The sequence below is a fragment of the Candoia aspera genome, chromosome 8, assembly GCF_035149785.1.
Source record: "Candoia aspera isolate rCanAsp1 chromosome 8, rCanAsp1.hap2, whole genome shotgun sequence".
Classification (NCBI taxonomy): Eukaryota; Metazoa; Chordata; class Lepidosauria; order Squamata; family Boidae; genus Candoia; species Candoia aspera.
This window is the reverse complement of record NC_086160.1, coordinates 58,995,358-59,013,312: the sequence shown is the minus strand read 5'-3', so window position 1 is coordinate 59,013,312 and position 17,955 is coordinate 58,995,358. Positions and strand designations below refer to the sequence as shown.

The 17,955-nt window shown below is 40.6% G+C and overlaps 1 protein-coding gene across 1 annotated transcript in view; it reads right to left on the bottom strand.

Annotated features, from left to right (window-relative positions):
• Nucleotides 1-17,058, bottom strand: part of STPG2 (sperm tail PG-rich repeat containing 2) — a 243,558-nt gene extending 226,500 nt beyond the window's left edge. The window contains exons 1-4 of the mRNA XM_063310735.1: nucleotides 16,953-17,058; nucleotides 13,056-13,165; nucleotides 10,682-10,837; nucleotides 7,467-7,631 (exon numbers count right to left, since the gene is read on the bottom strand). Of these exons, the coding sequence (XP_063166805.1) occupies nucleotides 7,467-7,631; nucleotides 10,682-10,837; nucleotides 13,056-13,165; nucleotides 16,953-17,058 (537 nt within the window). The remainder of the gene's footprint in view (nucleotides 1-7,466; nucleotides 7,632-10,681; nucleotides 10,838-13,055; nucleotides 13,166-16,952) is intronic.
• Between the last annotated feature and the right edge of the window lie 897 nt (nucleotides 17,059-17,955).

Genomic DNA, 17,955 nt, shown 5'->3' with positions numbered 1-17,955 from the left:
TATACTTCGTTATGCATTTATTTGCTGAAATATGTTGCTTCAGTTTTTTTGACAAAAAAAGGGGGATGATGTTAAAGGGTTGATTCTAAAAGTTTTTCTGCAGATATCAAAGTATGCATTTGTTTCATTACAAACCTAAAAATCCAATAACTAAATTTGAATATGTATCTACAAAAGAACCTTTAGGTCAATATTTCTGACATTTACAAAGAGCATTTTAGCAATTGAGTTCTGAAAGCAGTTTTAAGAGGCACTCTGACTACAGGCTATTCTTTCTCAGACTGGATAAACTGAATACAATTATTTCCTTTCCTATATCCAGCTTAATCTTTGCATTAAAAATAATATAAAACTGACTGCTACTTAACTCACTAATCTGTGCATTACTCACATAAAATCCCAATCCCTAATGGATTTTTTAAAAACCTTTTAAAAACACAGACTGCAGAATAAATGGATGCACTCTTAACTCTAAATCACCATCTTCTTTTGCCAAGAAATGTTGACAATACCAACTTCAAGGTCGCTGTCATCTTGCTATATCATTAGCAAATAAAATATGGTTTAATTGAAGCAAACTCAGCAAGGAGGTGCATTATTTTAAGTGAATATTGCAATATAACTTGAAGAATTACTAATCGACACTCCTGTTGACAATAAAAATGGATGAAGGTGCTTTAGAACATTTTTCCACGACTTTCCAGTAATTAAATATGGAAATAGATTCCATGAAGAATTAAAAGTCCCAGAGTGCATTAATTCTGCCACTAATGGACTGTCTTTCAGTGCTACAGCAGCAGCACAGGTATTTCCCAGCATGTTCCCAACATTAGGTAATATGTCAGTGTCAGCATTCCTAGCATGAATATACAAGATAGACTACACAGATTTCAGATTACATCCCATACTGCCTCAGGTGGAAATAAGCGTTTATCATATTTCAGAATCCTTGGAAAGGAAGTTCAAGAAACACAAAATGTCTTCTATTATTAAAGGCATCCAGCTGCAAGCACTTTGAGTCATAATTGCAAATACAGTTCTCAAATATATATATATATATATAAGGTTCATGCTTCAGAATATAATGTTACTAAGGATAATTGGAGTGGGTTTCCTACAATAATTCTTTAAATCGTTATTTATTTATCAAATTTATAGAGCTGCCCATTTCACGAAAGTGACTCTGGGTGGCATACAATAAAACAAACAATTAAAACAGTCTTAACCATTAAAAGCAATTGAACATAAATATAAAGAAGATTGCAGGAGAATGTGCCAGAGTCTCATATACAGTACAACCAACCTATGGACTCCCTATTGCCAAGGGATCCCCAGGCCTGCTTAAAAAAAAAATGCTTTTTGTAATTTTGAATATAAGCCACACTAATTTTACAACCTCTTTATTAAAGAAGTGCAAAGCATTTAAAAGAGGTCCTTCATAATGTTCCAACTGTCTTTAACCATGTACTGGAGGGTAGGGGGGTATAGATAGAATAATCTCATAATTTTCAAATGCTTTTCTTACACTTTGCTATGAATACTGGAGAGAAGAAAGGAGAGAAATCACAGTAGTTCTTGCCCATTAAACCTTAGTCACTAAGAATTGAACTGAACTGTGTCCATTTTCCCTATAATTTGCAAAAGTATTGTGCATTATTCCTTTCACTCCCCAAGACCAAAACTGGTACTCTCTATAATCCAGAAATCCATCAGAACCCATCCACCCCAAACTACTACTATAGCCTTCCAACATGGTGAAAAAGATACATTCTATGCTCTTAACACTGGCTTAACTTACTCATAAAGGTATGATGTCTACTCTCTACAATTATAGAATAAATCAAAATGTTGTATGATATGATACTAGATTTGCTACATGAGGACAACTTCACCTACATGCCCTACTATTTGTGCCTTTTTTCCCTTGGGCCAGAACAGCTGCAAACAACCTTGTGAGATAGGATGGGGTGATAGAAAGTAATTGCCCCAAAGTCACTTATTGAGCCCTATGCTTGAGCAGGGATTTAACTGTGGCTCTCCCTGGTCCAGGTACAATTCATTGTGCCTCAGAGATATATTAGCCCCAAACACAGTTGAAGTACAAACCAATGAGTCTCCCATTTATTTTTTAACCGGCTTGTTGATATGTCTGCCCTGAAAAAGATTGAGAGAGAGAGAGAGAGAGATCAAAAGATAAATCCAGAGCCCATCCTATATGCAGTGTGGCATAATGTGTAAAGCTCCCTATATATGTTTTTGGTGTTATGCAATGATTTGGGTGGAAATCAAGGAAGGAATTTTTGGTGTTTGAGGACTTGCTATCAAACGCTGCAAGCCAACTAAAACTATCTAACTGCTGTAGTCTGGCTCCAAGATTCCTAATAACTGCTATTCATTCTCCAACCATTGACATAAATATTTCTTGCTCCAAAAGTGTACTTGGAAAAATTACTTTCTGCATGCTTCTAAACAACAACAACAAAAATCAGAGATGCTTCAGCCGACTTTAGACTTTTGCCCTATTTGAATTTATATGTTACGCTCCCAAATCAAACGTTCCTAGAACATCTGATCGGACTCGCATGCATGAATGAAGTTAACACGTGTCAAGACTTGTGAGTCGGTAGAATTGGGAGTGGGACAAGCCAGAAGTGTGAAAGCATACTGTATAGGCTGTCTCTGGCATCCAAGGTCAAGCTGCTGAGCTGTTGGAGACATCTGCACAGAACTGAACGAACTGGCACGAGAAGGGGGGGCTGCATACTGAAGAAGGGGGAGGGGTTGAGTTCTTTGGGCTGTTTAACTTGGAGGAAGCACAGGAACTTCTATTCACAACTTTTTCACTGTACTGCATACTACACTCCATTAAAGAGATTTCTACTTTAACCACATATGAATCGAATGTAATGGTAAGCTGAGTAGGGCAGTCATCACATTAACTAAAAGCTAGCAGACTAGAGGACAGCCTATGTTCTGATTATTATTATTTTTTTAACTAGCAACAATTCACCTGAAACAACTTATTCTGGAGCAGAAAACTAGGTGCATGTTCTATTTCTTCTCCTTTCTCATGACACTCTATCTATTAGGCTCTGCGGGCCACCATTTTAATAATATTTAGGGGTTTCAAGACAAAGCAGTCTCATCCTTATCATAGCACTTCTTTCCACTCCATATTTTGCAAACAATTTTTCCCATTCTGCAGTGAAATCAGGAGAGTGGCAATAAGCAAGATGAAACTTGGGCATAAACATGCCAATCAATAAGAATACTCAAAGATCACTAAGGAATGTTATAATAAATAAACAAACCATTTCTTTGGAGACAAATCCAGTAGCATAAATAATTCATAAATGCAAAATAAAACACTGATTCATCAGTAGAATCATCTATAGCTCTTTCAGTACTTAATAAGATATCCTTAATCTTTTTAAAAGCTTAAAGATTTTATTTTTCTTTTGGAATATCTAACACAGGCAATTTGACACAGCAAAATGCCTTAAGCTGCCAAAATGAAGCAGCTCAATTGAATGACTCTGCTGCCCCCTAATGCACTGCCTGAAAACTTTTATAATTAAGAGTCTGGTAGCCCTGTTTCTAACTAACAAATGTTATTCAAAGGCATGAGCTTTAGTGAGCTGCAGCTTGCTTCATCAGATGCACAGAGGACTAGACTGACGTAGGATTTAAACTGGGGTTAGTTTAAACTGGAGAAGGTGGGGAGAAAAGGAAGACAGATTGGTTATGCAGATGCAGGTTACAGATTACAAGTACCTTATCAATCAACAGTTGTAATATGTTAAACATACATTGTTTGTTGAGACCTTCTAAGATTGTCTCAAAGCTTTTGATTTATGGGAGTTCAACAATTTCTTGCTCAATGGTGTTGTAGTCCTGTTTTCTAAAACAGTCACTTTGAGGTTTGCCATGGAGCACTTGGGAGGTTCAAATGTTCTGATATTACTTTATCCTTATTTTGAATCCTGATGTCAAACTTGTGTCCATTAATTCTTTTGTGCAAAGTTTGTCACATTTGTCCTATGTAAAATCCAGAAGGGCATTCCTGCCAGATGATGGCATATATTACACTGGAGAAAGAGCATGGGAATATACCTCTAATCTAATGTGTACTTGTTGAGGCCTGTGATGATGCTGTTGGTATAGATGCAAGGGCAAAGTAGACATCTAAGTTTGTTATAGGGTCTGGTTCCCATATTGGCATCACTGTCCTGCTGGTTCTCCTGGCTTGTGAGAATCTGTTTCAGGTTGGGTGGTTGTCTGTGTGCAAGTATTGGCCTTCCACCCAGTGCCTGAGAAAGTGCAGTGCCATCGTCTCGTATGGCCTGCAGCTTATTAATAATGTGTTTGAATGGTTTGAGTTCTGAGCCACAGGCAACAACTAATGAAGTTCTGTTCTTCTGTTTTGGTAGTCTGTCTTTTAATAGGTCCTCCCTGGGACTGATTTGACAATAGACCACCAAAACAAAAGAACAGAACACCACTGCTTTTCACCTACAGCTCACAGAATTATAAGCAGTACTATAGTGATGTCAAATTTATTTTAGTTAAGCACAAATTTCACATTACTGTTCTCTACTGTTAAAGATACAGTGTGTAAAAGATTATCTGCAGTTACCTCAGGACTTCCACCTAGTGCTGAATATGCAGTATGTGTGCTTTCAACTAAAATCAGTTCTTTTGTTGAAAATATATATATATATAGATGTAAGATCTGAAAAAAATTAGACCAAAATGCTATTCTACATTACCTACATTCTAAGTGAAAAAAATACAATTATTGAAATATCTACAAACATTTATAAATCATTTCATTACACATGGAAATAATTAAAAGGTAAAGGTTTCCCTTGACATTAAGTCCAGTCGTGGCCGACTCTAGGGGGCGGTGCTCATCTCCGTTTCAAAGCCGAAGAGCCGGCGTTTGTCCGTAGACACTTCCGTGGTCATGTGGCCGGCATGACTACATGGAACGCCATTACCTGCCCGCTGAAGCGGTACCTATTAATCTACTCACATTGGCATGTTTTCGAACTGCTAGGTTGGCAGGAGCTGGGACTAGCAATGGGTGCTCACCCCGTCATGCAGATTCGAACTGCCCACCTTCCGATCGGCAAGCTTAGCAGCTCAGCGGTTTAACCCGCAGCGCCACCGCGTCCCTTTATGGAAATAATTAGGTCAATGCAAATCATTCAGTGAGCAAAGTGATTCTCTGGATCCATTTCTCAAATCCATGAAACAATTGCAGCTGCTTGAATGTTTGACATGGATGCTTCAAGGCCTTTGACAAGTCTTCTGAGCATTTATTTATGCACAGAGGGTATTTCTACAGAGATAGCCAGCAAAATGGCCCTGAATTTAAATCAGTCCTTCCTAAAAAGGAAGAGTAGACAGGAATACAGAGAGAGAGAGAGACAGAGAGGCAGAGAGACAGAGAGAACTCCTATCTTCCCCACATTGACAACCTGCGGTTGCTAACTTTACTTGAAATTAATCATGAAGATTTCCATCACCACCCCACTATGAATATGTCCCGGTGATACATGCTTATAAGTATATGCATACATAAATGGGTATGTACTGTATATTACATCTGCCAGAAACAACACTCTAAAAGGGCCAGGACAGGGACAGAAAATACATTACTATTAACTGAATTAATAACTACTGATTAAAATCAATTGCCTGTAAAATAAGGCACCACATTTATAAAATTAATTGACTTCCATCTGCATATATCAACCTTTCAAGCTTATATCCACAAGCCACTTTCATACAGAAAAATACAGTAGTACATGCATGCAGAAACACACAGAGAAACAGTCTTCCCTCTTTTCAGCAGAAACAAGAGAAAGAAAAAAGATATCAAGATGGAGATTAGGAAGGGGTAGATATACCAACAAGGAAATAAAGGGGGGGAAAAGTGGGGGGGGGACAAAATTGGATGAAGATGAGGCAAGTATATCTGAGCAAGAAGGTTTTAAAAAGGGGAATCTTATTTAAGTTTTACAAGTGACTAACCCATCTTCAAAAGCGCCCGGTCTGCTGCCACTTACTCTTCCAGCCCATTTTCTTATTTTCAACAGCATCTTCTATTCTCAGTAAGACCCTCCCTCTCAAATCACAGATGATTATTTAGGGGGAAAAACTCTCAGTTTCATATCCACAAGTATGATATATTATTGTATCTGCCAGAAAGGTGTCTTTTATGTTCTTGCTCTTCTCTGCCAAGTTACCAGTACTAAGGGTTAAAAGTATCACTGAGAAAAATAGTTATTCTACAGGAATATTATGATCACACCTCTCAGAAACAAAGGCACAATATGCCAACAGAACAATACATGACTCAGTACAAAGCCAAGTAACCAAAGCAATCAGCCAAGTAACATTATTGTGATTTATTTGCACTTCCTCCCATTTCTCTATTATAGATCCACAGAAGCAAATTATAGCAGCATTTAAATAATTTTATGCAAAGAAAAGTGTGTGTGTGTGTGTGTACATATGGATTCCTAATAATCTTGTATATGTGCCACACACAACAAGAGATCAGTTCTACAACTGAAATTAAATTAGTTTTCAAAGGGTATAATACATCGTGATGTCATCAGATAAGGCAACAAAATAACTCAAAATAATAAAGTTATATCACCCAGTAAAGCTTGTTCCTTCTAATAGGCTGTAAATGTTAGTTGTATTCTTGCAAATCTTTAGATTTGCTAAAATCAATCAAGTTTGAATGTGCCAAGTGAGGCAGTTCTCATTCAGGTGGCACATATAGATCATTCCCAATATTGCCCCATCCCAATCTTAGTGTTACCGTAAGGTAAGCAGTCAGGTCAATATATCTGATCAACTATAGGCTGAAGGAAGTACAATTCACAGGTTTATGTGTAGTTCAAATATCTCAGACTTAATCAAGATTTAAGAATCTTACTGAGAACAAATTGGATAGTCATCTGCTAAAAAAAGTTGACTAAGTTGAGCAGGAACTGGTAAGACAGGGAGAATCCAATCTGTGAACTAATTCCTAGAGTACAAATGCAAAGGAATGTCCAAGATTTAGTAGTGAAGCCACACACTAAGAGGCAATACTTTCAGAACCTTGGATAGATCACTTCAAGCTAAACTCTGCCAGCTCTAAAGCTCAGCTGTAACTGATTAATTGTCCAAAGCCACTGCATTTCACAATGAAGAGTGAAGTATCATAAATGGAAAGAACTCTATAATCTCCCTGTTGGATTTCACTTGTATGATAAATGCATTGGATAATATGAATTAAGAAATGGAAAGCTGAGATTTTTATGTAGAAAATCACTTATTTCTAGCTTACCATGTGCTTCTTCCTGGGGACCCCCATTTAGGAGTCTTGGGTCTAAGACACCCTGAGTACCAACTTCATAACTCTATGGAGTCAGAACAGTGTCCCATCTTTTATAATGACTTACATATACTGTTTGATAGTATGCTGGTCCCAAAGTACCGTCTCTTACAGGATTGCTATATTTTATAAGTGTCCCATCTTCAGTCTCTTCATAACCATATGCTTGCCCTTGAGAAGGAATAGATGGACCCTCTGACTTTCGAAAATATTTGATACAGCCTGCAAGTTTCTGTGGAAACAAATGTAGTTTGTTATGTTTGATGGTTAGAATAATATGTTGTAAAGGAACTAATCATATGAGATTGGAATTTATTTCACAAAAGAACACCAAATAACACAACTGAACTTTGTCACAAGGAGAACAGGATATATTTGGCTTAAAACTGTAGTTGTTTCATATAAAAAAATCACTCTTTGTTCTCCATTCCATTTCATCAAGTTTTCTCAACCTCAACAACCCAATTTAAGGGAAGAATTGTTCTTAAGGAATCTGAAATAATTCTTTGCAGATTTTTGAGAGATCAATTGGTAGAAATCTCTCTTAATACCACTCTTTCTATCAAAGGATGGAGCTACCTTTGGTTTAATCCTTCTCCTACCTGAGTGATTCCTTGGGTAGTGAGGAATTTTCTTAGGCTGAGACCAGCAGTTTATCTATTCTATGGAAAGAAGTACAGAGAATGCACAAGTTGTACTGCCGCTGTAGGTGAGAAGTGGGAATTTTATAATTTAATTGGTTAGAGGTAACCATGGGAAACATGGGAAATGTAATAGATGTATTTGATTCCTTTTATACTAGGAGACTAGGAGTTTTAGTCCTGCCTTCAGCAGAAAACCAGCTGGATGACCTTGGGCCATTCACTCTCTCTCGGCCCTAGGAAGAAAGCAATGGCAAACCACTTCTGAAATCTGCCAAGTCTAGGCAGTCACCAGGACTCAACACTGACTTGATGGCACAATAAATCAATAAATCTGCTTATAACAGAACTTAGCTTCTGTGATTCCTTTCAAAGGCTATAGCAACTGAGTTTCTGAACAGTAAGCTTGACACTTAGCTTTTGATGACCATGCTGAACATCTTCTCTCATTCTCCATTTCCATAATATCTTTCATTTAGTGCTTTATATTTCATCAGACTATTCCAGATTTTCAGAGAGTTCACTATCTAACTATCTCCCAACAGGTCCAAAGTCCTGAAGCTCTTTCTTGAAATTGTCTAAAAAAATGGGTTATGTGAGGTTTGAGTCTGAGTCAGACTCCGAAAATGAAACTTATTCTGAACAGTCTGAAGAAAATGAAACTTATCTAGTAGGAATCAGGGAAACAGATACCCAAAATGACTCAGTAGAGCCGAAGAAAGTGCAAGCACTGATTGGGCAAAACTTGGAGAAGGATTTGAAACCTCCAATCAGTGCACGAGACCAAAATGCTGAGAAGCGTACGAATCAGAAGGCAGCCCGATTGGCTGCAGAAGAGAAAAGGTGCGGAAAGGAACACGTTAAAAGGCAAGCACGCATTGAGCAAGCGGATGGAGACAACCAACCCTTCAACCAATCCTTCAACCCATTTCAGTGAATGAGTCCTTTACTGGAGTCAGAAGCCTCATTTGTAGCCATTGTGGAATCAAAGCTAGCTTCTTCTAACATTGTGGGACTGCCTCTCTCGCCAGTCACTCTGATCGAGTCCAGCCTCGCCAGTCCATCAGATCTCAGCCTAGCTTTCAGCTCCCAGCCTCACCTTGTTGCTTCAGCCAAGTGTGATCCTGCCTTTGGCATCAAGCCTTATTGTGCAGATCTAGTCAAGTCCAGCCAGAGTTCCAGCTCCAGGTCTTGTCTTGCAACTCCAGTCCAGACCAGCCTGGCTTCCATTTCCCAGTCTAGTCTCACTGCCTCAGTCACACCCAGTCTTGCCTCTGCTCCCAACTCCAGTCTTGCCGTTCCAGTCCAGCCTAGCTTCAAGTCCAGTTCCTTGCCTCGTTCTTCCATCCCAGTCAAGTCCTGCCTTGTTTTTGGATCCAAGCCTTGCCTCGCTTCTCCAGTCCAGCCTAGTATCACTCCAAGTTCCACCTCTTGCCTTGCTGCTTTGGTCGAGTCCCCTATCGCCTTCAGAACCAAGTCCTGCCTTGCAGATGCAGTCAAGCCTTGCCCAGCCTCCATGCCGAGTCCAGCATCTCCAGTCTCCTTCTTGCTGCGCACATTTGCCTCCCCGGGTCTTGCTGCTTCATTGGGGGGTCTAGCCAAATTCTGCCTAGCAGTGTTGCCTCAGTCTTCATCAGATCCTGATCCTGCAGTCTAGCCTACTTTTCCTCCTCTGCCTGGGTGGACCTGATTGATTGTGTTGCTACTTATTGGGGACTTTATTATTGTAAATAGTTGATTGAAATAAAAGAGTTTTAAGTAATTCTGCCTGTCCATCTAACCTGAACAGGACAGGTTAGCTGTTTTGGTACTGGCCATAGCCACATGTATTATGGTTGCTGTATTATGTGGGCTCATCCAACATTTCCTGTATCTTATATACATTCTTTAAGGCAGCCTTCTCCAATCTGGTACCATCCAGATGTGTCCCAAATTCCAGTCAGCACAATCACTTGCCATATTAGCTTGGAAAGTAGGAGATAAGGTCCCTTACTTCTAAAAAGTACCAGTTGTGGAAGGCTTTTGTAAGATATATATGCCTACTGCCATCTTTGTGGATGGCAGTAGAAATTGACCCTCTTGATTACATCCCATTGATCTATCTTTAAGAAATTACCTGTTTGTTTATCATAGTTATAGACAACCTAAGGACTCTTGGTAGTTTACAAAATAAACTATACAGTAATAAAAGAAAAGGTCCACAAATTAATGAAAACAGAATAAAATAAAATTAAGCCAACCAAACTATAAGCAGAGATGGAATGAAGACCTCTGTAGAGATCTTCCCATCCCAGCTGGGGCTGCAACTGGTATACCAACCAAAGCTGGGAAAAAGGTCCCCCTGCCTCGGACTTTCACCTTTTCTGCCCATTGCCCTCAAATACATGGGCAAGGGATGAACAAATATCACACAAATATCTGTATAGCTGATAATACATTTCCATACAGTGCAGGCTTCCAAATCCGTATATTTACAACTTCAACAAAGCAGAAATCTCTGGGAATGTATTGCCTTTTACAGAACTGTATGCAGAAAGTATCTCACTATAGGAAACATGTCATATTAAAAGTTGCTATCAGTGTTAACTATCGGTATAAAAAACAACATTAAAACACAATATTCCTTTTTATGTTGCCATACCTGTGCAGAAGACGTTTTCAATTGTCTCCTTGCCTTACTAACTTCTGGACTCACTGAAGGAGGTTGGCAGTATGTTCCAGGACCAGGTGTATCACTGCGTATGTCTTTGAAACGTTTTTCCTTGTATTGAGGGCTTTGGCCTCCTTTAACAATTTTCTGGAGTTGAAAGAAATAAGAAAAGCATCCATAATGCAACAGTAATCATTAGGCATACTGCACTGCCCCATGTACATGACTCATTACCAAGAATGAGAATGTACCATGTGGCTTACAAAAACCAAGCTCACAAAAGGAGAAAGAAGGCTGCATTGTTCAGAAAGCATGCAAACCCACTGTTAACTGAGCCATGACTGACTAAATTAACCCAACAGCCTGGATTCACACAATACAGTAAATCACAAACTAATCTCACAGGTTGCATCTGCATAACATCCTGAGCCATAAATGTTGACATTTTTAAATATTTTGCTTACATACCTGACTAAAAATTGAGGAATTTGTCTCCTGATCCAATTTAAGGAGCTTTTACTTAGCTTTTAAAAAACCAAAAATGGTCATTATCTCTCTCATGAATCCCTTCCCGTATCTTCTGGTCAGGATTTCAGCATCTGATCTTTGTTCCCTCACTAACTTAAGTTCAGTAGGAACTAGAAGATCAAAGACAATGCATTCATCATTTTAAGAAGAGCTTCTGTGCAAAGGTCTGCTTAATTCTTTCTCTGTCAGTTCTTCTGAAGCTGAGACAAAGTCCTGGTTATTTCAAAAATATTTTTGCAGCAGGTAGCTGCTGTTTTTAATTCCAACTGCTTTTAACACTGAGGTCTTGTTCCTGTGAATTGGTTTGTTGCTAGTTCAGGGCACTGGGTTTTATTAATTCTGCTATTTATTGTTACTATTTATTATTTATATTTTGTACTGTCTAATTAAATTGCTCCTAACTACCTGTAGTTTCATAGTAATGAAAAACTTATAGTAAAGACTATAGAGATATTTAAAATAAAACAAGGGTTCCTGGATTTCTACAGTCCAGCCATTTACATATATCCTGTGTCAGGATATTCAGTACCCAGTGAGGAAAAATAATACTGGTTTTGGAGTTGTGCACAAATTTTACTCTTTTTAAATTTGAAAAAGCAACCACATTTAAATCTGTTTTGTATACAACTTAAGTCCTAAAAATCCTGTGCTTGTAAATATTCATTAAGGAAAGCAAAGCAACTCCCACATTTAAATGTTTGCTTCCCCATTTTAAAATGAATCAGAATTTAATAACAGACTTTAGAAGAAAAACAAGAAAAAATGTACTTCAAAACATAAGGATAACTTTAATAGCACTTGTATTAAATTCTTTTTTCTACAAGAGAAAATAAACTTTCTGTGTGTGTGTTGTTCACACCTTCAGTCAGTGATCTCTGGCGACTACATGGTGAATTTCATGCAGTTTTACTTGGCAACATTTTTTCAGAAGTGGTTTGCCATTGCTGTCTTCCGAGGGCTGAGAGAGAATGACTGGCCCAAAGTCACCCAGCTGCTTTCCATGCCCAAGGCAGAACTAGAACTTGAGTTCCCCTGCCTCTGGTCTAGCACCTTAACCATAAGACCAAACTGACTCTCAAAGAAAGTATCTCCTATTTAAAATGAATGCTTGTGTATTATTGCTTGTTCATAGAATATTTCAAAATTATGCTGATACAAGTTTCATAAATGTTAAATGAATACTTAGCAATGAAGCTTTTAAAAATAAAAATATAAAATGAAACAAACAACTTTCACCTTCCTTTTATTATCATGTGAATCAAAATAATAATATTATGTTTAGATGAATAACTTGTAAGATTGAGTGGAATATGTTGCCAAATTGATTGAACTGTTGTCACAGGGGTAAGTAACTGGAAAATTTAGGACTAGTAACTAAAACAAAATATTCAGATTTTTTTCAGCACAAATTTTATAGCCACAAGCCGGTGCAGTTCAAAATTATAAAAAGTAAGATGATTCGGAGTATAATAGATGTACTAATTTAAAAACTCCTCTGAAGTTCTTGGCACGACATTCTTTTAAAACTGTAATATCCCTCAGCTTCAGTGGATCTAGTCCAGTCATCTAGCAACAGAGAAAAAACTTTAAAATAATTTGACAACCATTATAGAAAGAAATAAGAAATTAAAAGTAAGAAATAAAAGCATTTTAAAAGTCAACTAATTGTTTGGGATTAGAACTGCCACTCCAAACAAATCATTAATTGGAAGAGAAATAGGTAGGCTCAATAAAAAATATTTTTGAAGAAATGTAAGTTTTCAGCTATATCATACATCCATTTACTATTCCTTGGTATTTTATAACGTTTATATCAAGCTTATTAATATAGCTGTACCTGTGTTTTCTCAATCTCATAGGATCCTGGCCCTGGAAGATCATCCTCAGTATTTTGAGAAAAAACTTCAAGTCCACGACTTGCCAGAGAAAGAAATGGAGCATAGCCACCTGAAAGAGAAAACAAATCATATACATTTTTAAGAATTTGAGTTCAGCTTATTATTCAGCCATGAATAATATTAATATGAAGGACACCTTCCCCTCGTCCTGCCATCCTGCCTCATTGTGGAAAGGGGGTGTTCCTGGGAGGAATGAGTGAAGAATGTTGGGAGCATATGCCAAAAGTATATAATCTCAGAAGGATCACCCAAGGTGTGAAGGTCATCCTCTGCTGCTCAGCTAAAGCAAGTAGGCACTTGCTGAGCAGCAGAAATATAGGAAGATGCTGGAAGCAGATTGCCATTTTAGTGACAACATAAAGAATCATTTCATACTGGATGGAGGAAAGCAATGCCAACCCACACCTGCATCTTACTAAGAAAACCAAATGGACAGACTGATAGTATAATGGTGGATGAGGGGCCCCTCAGGTTGGATGGCATTCACATGCCACCTAGGATGTTACTCAGGATAAAGAGCTGAGGATCTTTTAGAGTACTAATTATAAAGAGAGAACTACAGTGGGAACATGGAACACAAGAACCATGAACATGGGAAAGCCCATGTGAAAGGTGAAATGAACCAACTAAAAGTGGAAAGTAGCAGAACTCTTGCCAATTTCACCTAGTTAAAAAGAAAGAGGGAGGCAGGGAGAGTGAGTGAAATGAAAAGGACTGGAATTGGTCACTTTTAGTCAGAAAGTCATGCTGTTTACTATTCATGACACAAATAGAAGCAAAAAAGGAACGGTGTTGCTTTCATAGTCAGGAGGGATACAGCAAAGACATATACAGATGATACCCAGGTATCCATCTCCCTCCACAGCCATCCAAGTAAAGATGTCAAGGTTCTTTCCCAATGTCTGGAGGTTATGAGGGTCTGGAGGGGGAAGAACAGGTTGCAGCTCAACCCTGCCAAGATTGAGTGCTTATCTGTTTTCTGTCCTCAGATCTGGGAGTTGGAAAGTTTCCATCTTTGGTTATGGATGGGATGGCACTACCCCATTCAGACTTGCTGAGCAACATGGGGGTTCTCCTGGACTCAGACCTCTTGCTCAAAGAGCAGTTGGCAACTGTGGCAGGGGGAGGGGGTTGCACAAATGTATGGACCCATTTGTACCCCTTCCTGAACTGGAAGACCCTGTTCATGGTCACTCACACTTTAGTCACCTCCCAATTAGACTTCTACAATGTGCCCTACATGGGCCTGCCCTTGAAGACCATCTGGAAGCTTCAGTTGGTCCACAATGCAGCGGTGCAGGTAATTATGGTACATCTCATTATGTCCAGGTAACATCGCTACTCTGCAAGCTGCACTGGCTTCCAGTAGACTTCCAGGTGCAATTCAAGGTGCTGATTATGACCTATAAAGCCCTACATGGCCTCCTTCAATGCAGGAGGAATCACCCCTCCCTCAAGGAGGCCAATACCACAGGATGGACCCAACCACAGGTCACCTCCCTGGCCACTTTCACGACCCAGGACGGTACCAGGTCCAATAAACAGATTGTCAAACTGACAGCACAGAGAACCCTGTCCACTTCCTCAGGACTCACTGGTTCAGACTCATCCCAGATCACAAGACTGGGCCCCAGGCACCTCAGCTGGACTTGCTTAATCAGAGTCCAAGCCAGAGAGAATCTGGCTTGCTTTATCCACCAGATACCCAGAATATTCCTCATGGCAGCTCTGTAGATGACCTGGGGACCCTCCCTGTCCAGCATGGACTGGGTCACCCTAAACCATGCTATAGGGCACAATCAGGATGGAGAAATACTGATGCTGTGCTGCTCTTATCACCATGAGTGATATGGGCCCTTACCCATTTTTGATCAGACTCACTCCAAATTTTCCTCCAATGGATCTCCAGGCCTTCAGCTTCCAGAGCTCCTCAGTAATCCAATATGCAGACTGGGATCAGCACACAGGGTGACACTACATAAGGCAATATGGTCCAAGGTCCCAGCCTCCCACCCATTCCAAGCAGCAGTTAAGGCCTTAGCCAAACCACCCAACGGATTCTCAGGGAAAACCCCAAGCTGTCTCTGAAACCTCACTGGGTCCATCAATCACCTGAGATGGGCCAATCAAACAGGCCCTGTCTTCCTGCAGGGAGAGGTGACACCAGTGAGCTGAAAGGCAATTAGAGAGTGATCTGTTCACAGCAATGGGCTGATATTGATGTCTTCAATTACCAGATCATGTTGCAACTGCCCCAAGACAAAAGCCAGATCTAACAAGCAGCCACCATTATGTGGAAAAGATAATTCAATAATGTGGAAAAGATCCATGGTTGTCATGAAGGCCAAGAACTCCTGATCTGCCTCAGACTCAATATCACCAGGTGGCGGATTTAAATCCCCAAACACTAACAGCCTCAGGGACTCTAGCACCAGCCCAGTGATAGAGTCCAGCAACTCAGGCAGGGATGACGCTGGGCAGCAGCAAGGGCACTACACCAGCACAATCCCAACTGTTCACATAAGCCAAACTCTGACCAGTCACTTTCTTGTTTTAGAAGTCCACTAGGCTTTTAGAGGTCCACTGGACCCTTCTCTCTCGCTTGCTCTCCCTGCCTCCCTCTTTCTTTTTAACTAGGTGAAATTGGCAAGAGTTCTGCTATTTTCCTCTTTTAGTCCAAGTGACTGAAGGAATTGTAACACTGTGTGGGTCTTGTTTTTGTTTTTTGTTTTACCTCTACAGGTTAAAAAACAACCTGGTAGTCACACCAGATGGAAAGGCATCAAGTATGAAGGGGATTCAACAGATAGGGGCTCATGAAAAAGGGCTACCAATGGAAACTGCATGTGCTCAAATACCTGCCCAGAAAAGGAAAGCCATTGGTGCTTGATTTCCTGCAGTGGGTGGTAGAGAAAAAGAAAAAGGGGAGTCCTCCAATCAGGGGTCATGGTAAATGCCATCTGGCAGAATATCCCACCATCACCATGATGAAAGCTGAGGAAGGGGTTAAAATCCAGAAAGGCGTTCCGTAAACGGCTTAATTTCCTGCCACTTTACTACAGCTTAAGACTACAGCGCAGAAAAGCCCTATTATCTCTCCTGCACTGCACCCTTTCTTTTAAGTCTCAGTAACATAGTTTTGAGCAAACTTGTACAAGATCAAAGCATAAAGATGCAAGGATAAAACATACTCGGCAGTACACGTTAATTTTAAGCTGATTAATTTTAATCAGGAAGCAAACAAGTAAGAAATCTAGGTAAAAATATGACCTATATTGTTGAACGCTGCCCAGAGTCACCTTGTGTGAGATGGACGGCCACATAAATGTGAGCAAAAATAAAAAATAAAAATAAATATATCGTGCAAAGAAGATGTCAAGAAAAATCTAACCCCCGTGGAAACTGAAAAGGAGAAAGCTCTACAGGGAATTCTGGGATCTGAAGTCCACACATTTTAAAGTTGCCAAGTTTGAGAAACACTGCAATTCATGACGGAAGTCAGTAGAAATTACTCTCCAGCCTAGAGCCGCCAGATGTATTGGAACTACTACTCCCAGGATTCCCAGCTCGCACATCCGCCGCTTCTTCAGCCTGAAAGTTAGGGTCCCAACACACCTAGCGGGTGGCTAGTTGGGGAAGACGCGAGGCGCTGCTGGCTTGTAAAGCTCCCAGGGCCGGGCTTATCATAGCGGGGTCAGCCTTGCAGAGCCCGCTCCTCACCCCGTTCCCCTCGTGGCCACTCCATAATGGCACACCCCAGAAAAGCGTGAGGGGAGAGAAGACAACGTTTCGGGCGAGGCGAGGGCAGGCTTGCTCTCCGACTTGCAGCCGCTCACCTCGGATCTGTCTGCTCTGGGAAGGCAAGTCGTAGCAGCCAGGGCCCAGGCGGGGACTCGTGCCGCCCACCGTCAGGGCGAAGGAGCGGGGAGCCCGGTCGTACATGTCGCCTGCTCGCGGCAGCAGGCGTCGCCGTGGCTACCGTGCGCCCCACCCGCCGCCGGGCCAGCCCGAAAACGAACCCCGCCCCCTCGGGACGGACCGTTTCGCCGAGGGAGCCCAGCCGTTGCTTCCCCTCTTGGAAAGCGCGCGGGCGGGCCGCGTTCGCACGACGTTCCGCGCCCCTTTCGCCCTGCTCTGGAGGTTAGTCGAGGGCACCGAGTGTGGTACCATCACAGGAAAGGGAACCCAGCAAAGGACGTCATGCCAGCCCAACCTCTTCGTTTTCATAGCTGGGGCTGCTTACTAGGAGCCTCTCGGGTGAACTCAGCGCTGCGGTTTGTAAACCCTAGTTGATGACTTCGGATATCGTGTGAACATCGCCAGAGAGTCGGTCGTGGGAGTTCTTCCTTGCTAGTTTGTTTTCAGATCTGTTCCTAACCAGGCTTTCTCCATCTTTACCCTGGTCACTTTCAGAGTGCAATTGAAAGTGCTGATGACCTTTTAAGCTAGTGATTTTCAAACTTGGCAACTTTAAGAGGTGTGGACTTTCACTCCCAGAACTCCCCAGCCAGAATGATTTGAAGTCCAAGCCAAGTTTGATTTTTTTTTAAAAAAATTATTATTAAATTTATATTACCGCCCATCTCCCCTGATGGGGGACTCTGGGCGGTTTACAGTAAAAGAAAACTATTTACGCTATTAACGCTTTGGAGCTCCCTCCTTCTGTTAGAGTTAGTCTGGTGTTGGCTGTTTTTCAAGTCCCTCATCTAAAGGCAGACCGCTGAGAGTCTGTATGGGCCTTATCCACATCATCCTGGCACTTCTATCAATTTATCTGGTGGTTTGGCATAAGAGAAAACCAAAAGCAACTTTGTTTAAATCAAGAGTCTTTATGTTGTT